General features: G+C 55.8%; 1 protein-coding gene across 1 annotated transcript; it reads left to right on the top strand.

The window, feature by feature from the left end:
• Nucleotides 1–2117: 2117 nt before the first annotated feature.
• LOC112623857 lies at nt 2118–3375 on the top strand. The gene has a single exon (XM_025384550.1). The coding sequence runs from the start codon at nt 2146–2148 to the stop codon at nt 2659–2661; it is 516 nt and encodes a 171-aa protein (XP_025240335.1). The 5' UTR covers nt 2118–2145; the 3' UTR covers nt 2662–3375.
• The last annotated feature ends 247 nt before the right edge of the window (nt 3376–3622 follow it).

Raw genomic sequence — 3622 nt, 5'->3', positions numbered from 1 at the left:
AGCAGGCCTTAAAAGGTTTTAGGACCCGGAGACTGAAGAATAAAAGGCGCTAACCCTAAAATCCAGGCAGGACCAGTGATAACCTTCTGTACTAGTAGCTTCCAGGTTTCGGGTCATCCTCTGAGAATAGGACGGACGCTATGGAGCCAGTTTCCAGAAAAATACTTCCAATTTGCCTGGGATTTTAGGAAGTCCACAGGTACTCATTAAAACAAACCAACAAGCAACAAAACAAAACAAAAACAAAACAAAACAAAACAAAATCCCGGATTCTTTTAGTTTCTACCAATTCAGCTGGTAAATTATGAGGGATTTTTAAAAGGCTCCTGTCTCCATCCAAGTAACAGCAGTACCCATTTTACCGAAACTCTAAACTTGCAAGAAATCCCACTTAGAGTGTGGTGAGTGTTATGAGGGCCGGCCAGGTCGTGGAAAGGCAGTGGACATTGGAGAGCAGTTAGGGCCAGGAACCGGTCTGCTGACTGGAAACCTTCCCTCTGTGCAGGAGTCTGCAGACTGCCCCTGTAGACCCTGAACTCCAGAAAGATAAGCAGCTTGGGGCCTTCTTAAGCTATATCAGCAGGAAGGCTCCCCTCCAAAACTCTTTCTTGGATACCCCACTTCTGCCTCTGGAAACTACTCTCATAGACCACCACTGGGTCTATAATTACTAAAGCCCTGCATCTGTGTGTTACAGACCTCGTAGGTACCACCTTGTCACCCAATAGCTGGCCCAGATATCATCCTCCTCCTTTTGAGATGAGGAAACTGAGGCTCAGAGACTGGGTGACTGGCTACAAGTCACACAGGGGCAAGTGACAAAGCTGGCCTGCAGCCTGGGCCTGGAACTCCAAAGTCAGTGTTCCTTCCACTGCATTACAGCAAAACCTCTCTGAGCTTTGTTTTAATCACTGATATATACAAATCTCTTGAGGAAGAATGTATGTGATAGCAAATTATGTCAATTTCTGCATCCCTGGGAGGAATACCTTAATTTCTGGTTAGCAGGCGGTTTAAAAGGAAAGTTGTGTTTGTCTCTGAAACAGAGCCTTGCTTAGGATGGCTCCCCCAACCCCCCACTGGGGTTCCTTCTTATGAGGATGAGCTCTTCACTCACTTTCACTCCCTATAAATAACACGAATCTTGATTTTTTTTTTTTTTCTTACGGGAAGGGAAGGTATGGTTCATATAAATGAGTAGATTAGCCCAGGCAGTCCTTGGTTAACCAAAACTATGCAGCCCCCGCCGCGATGGGTCCTCTCTCCATCCCTCTTTGGTTGACTGTCCCGTCTGGGCTGCGGGTTCCTTTCCCCTCCAACCCTTTAGGTCCCACCCCTGCCCCAGTGCAAGGGAATGTAAACTTCAGCAAGCTTGGGTTTCTCCGATTTTGTTCTGTAATCGGCGTTTTATTCTAGGAAATCTCCTCATTATTGCGGTTTAAATTTTGTGTTCTTAGCATGCTTCTTCTGCTTCGTGGGTTTTACATGAAATGGCTTAGACTAAACCAGTTACCGACAGGAGAGACGCATCCGCACCGCGCTGTTTGAGGCCATCTAAGACGTCTCCTCCCGGCAGTTCGCGCCTGCAGCACCCCTCCCTTCCTTCCGCCTGGGCCCGGGCGGAGGGAAGCCTCTTTCCAATTCAAAGTGAGACTGACCGCTGTTTTCGCTCTGTATTTAGGCGCAAAGTTAAGGTGTGTAGAGGATTCCCGAAGTCCTGCAAGGCCTTTCTCAATGTGGACGGCGAGAACTCAGTGCTGGGGCCTGGGGGTGTCAGCGTGATTGAGGAAATGCTGCAAGAGCACCAGCCTGCACACTGCAGAGGCCTCTTTAGAAACTTCGAATAACAACAGAAAATGCGGACGGGAACAGCATTAGGAGGACGCGCAGAGGCAGGGTTTGGAGAGAACAAGGTGGCCCGGAGTGGGAATTTTACACCTCTCCTGGGGTCTGCTCTCCTTCCTCAGTCCAGAAACCCCCAGACCTCCGGCTCTGAATACCAGCCACCCAGTTCCAAATGTTTATTTGGATAGAGTCTTCCGCTCTCCAAAGGCTTGTGTCCCGGTCAGGGCTCTTTATAGCCACCTTCCTGAGAGATCCCCCAGTAGCCCCAGATCTCCTGGCCTCGGCGGTGGGCAGGACTCGATGACCAACTGGCTAGGTCTGAGGGTGCTTGGAAGGGGGGGAAAAGGATCCAATCTACGAGACCCTCAAGCGAAGACCGGCCTGACCCCACTTCCGCACTTCCCAAATTGCGGGGCCCCTTCGATTGCGAGACCAAAACCTTGGGATGATCCCAGGAGCCAGCCCAGCGGCCTGCAGACCCCGATCCCCGTGTGGAGGCGTCGGCACCAGGCGGAGCACCTCTTCGACTTCGCCTACAGCCCGTTGCGTTTAGGGGTGGAGAGTTGCGGGGTTGGGGGGAGTGGGCTGGAGAGCAGGGACGGCCCGCTTTGTCTAAAAGGCAGAGAGAAGGGGCTTAGGTTGGAACAGAATCGGTTTGCGTCTCCCAACGGGGGAAGAAGGGGGGGCTCCCAGCGGCTAAAGAAAATCAGTTGGGAAGCCTGTACCACAAGTATTCCTGGAAGCAAGTGTGGGTGCCCTCAGCATGTTAACTTATCGCACACTGATGCTGCTGGAAGGGACGTCCCCATGCTTTAGGTCGCAGGACAGCGTTCAGATGCCTTGGAAACCGGTAGGAACCAGGCTGCGTCCTGGGAGACCCGCGAGCTCTGCACACCTTCTCTCCGCCCTCCCGGCTGTGGCAACGCTCGGGGTCCTTTAGGGGTCCGCGTGCCTTTTGCTCCGCAGCCCCAGGCCTCGGATCCCCTCCTCCCGCCCGCCCTCCCAGGCTGGGGAGGAAGATGGCTAGGCCGCGCGCGCACACGGCTGGGCAGGGCTGGCGGGGCCTCGGGGCCCACCCAGGAGGCGCCCGCGGGGCCTGGAGAGGTCACTCCGGGCACTGCACGCGGGAGGGTGCGCGCCGAAGGCTACGGAAGACACCAACCAAAGGCGCCCGGAGGTCGCCAGGCCGCGCCTCCGATGCCCCCCGACCGAGACCAGAGGCTGGCCGGCTGCGGCCGCGTGGGGAAGCGCCCTGGAGGTCCCAACCCAGCCTGGGCAGGGCTTTCTTCTCCCGTCTGGCTGGTCTCCTCCCCGCTGCCCTCCCTTCCCCCAAATAAATAAATATTTCCGAGGGCAGCGAACTCGGAGGGGCGCCGGGTCCTGAGCGCCTGGGCGATAGATGAACTTCCTGGCGCATCAAAACTCCCCTCTGGTCCTCCCCGCCGAGCTCAGGATATGGGGCGCGCTCACTTCTCTTCAGAAAAGGAAACGTAGCTCTTCCAAAAATATAAATCAGCTCTGACGTCCAAATATTTCTTTTGTCCTCCAGCATCCTCTGTGGGGATAAATAAAACGTGCTCGGCGCCCAGAGGCCGACCAGGGACCTCAGGGCGCCCAGACGCCGCCTCCGAGGAGCTGCTTTGGGGACCCCCCCACCTCGACCCCTCCCCGCAGCCTGGCCAAAGGCCCCGGGCCCCGGAGGCGGCCTGACCCTCGGGCGGGCTGCGGCGGCGGGAGGGGGGGACCAACCCCTCCGCGGAACCCCGGCGGCCTGGGA

This window comes from Theropithecus gelada, chromosome 4 (assembly GCF_003255815.1).
Source record: "Theropithecus gelada isolate Dixy chromosome 4, Tgel_1.0, whole genome shotgun sequence".
Taxonomy (NCBI): domain Eukaryota; kingdom Metazoa; phylum Chordata; class Mammalia; order Primates; family Cercopithecidae; genus Theropithecus; species Theropithecus gelada.
The sequence above is the reverse complement of the archived record's forward strand: the minus strand, read 5'-3'. Positions and strand labels throughout refer to the sequence as shown.

Coding starts and splice junctions, on each gene's coding strand:
- LOC112623857 (XM_025384550.1), top strand. CDS start 2,146: ATGACCAACTGGCTAGGTCTGAGGGTGCTTGGAAGGGGGGGAAAAGGA.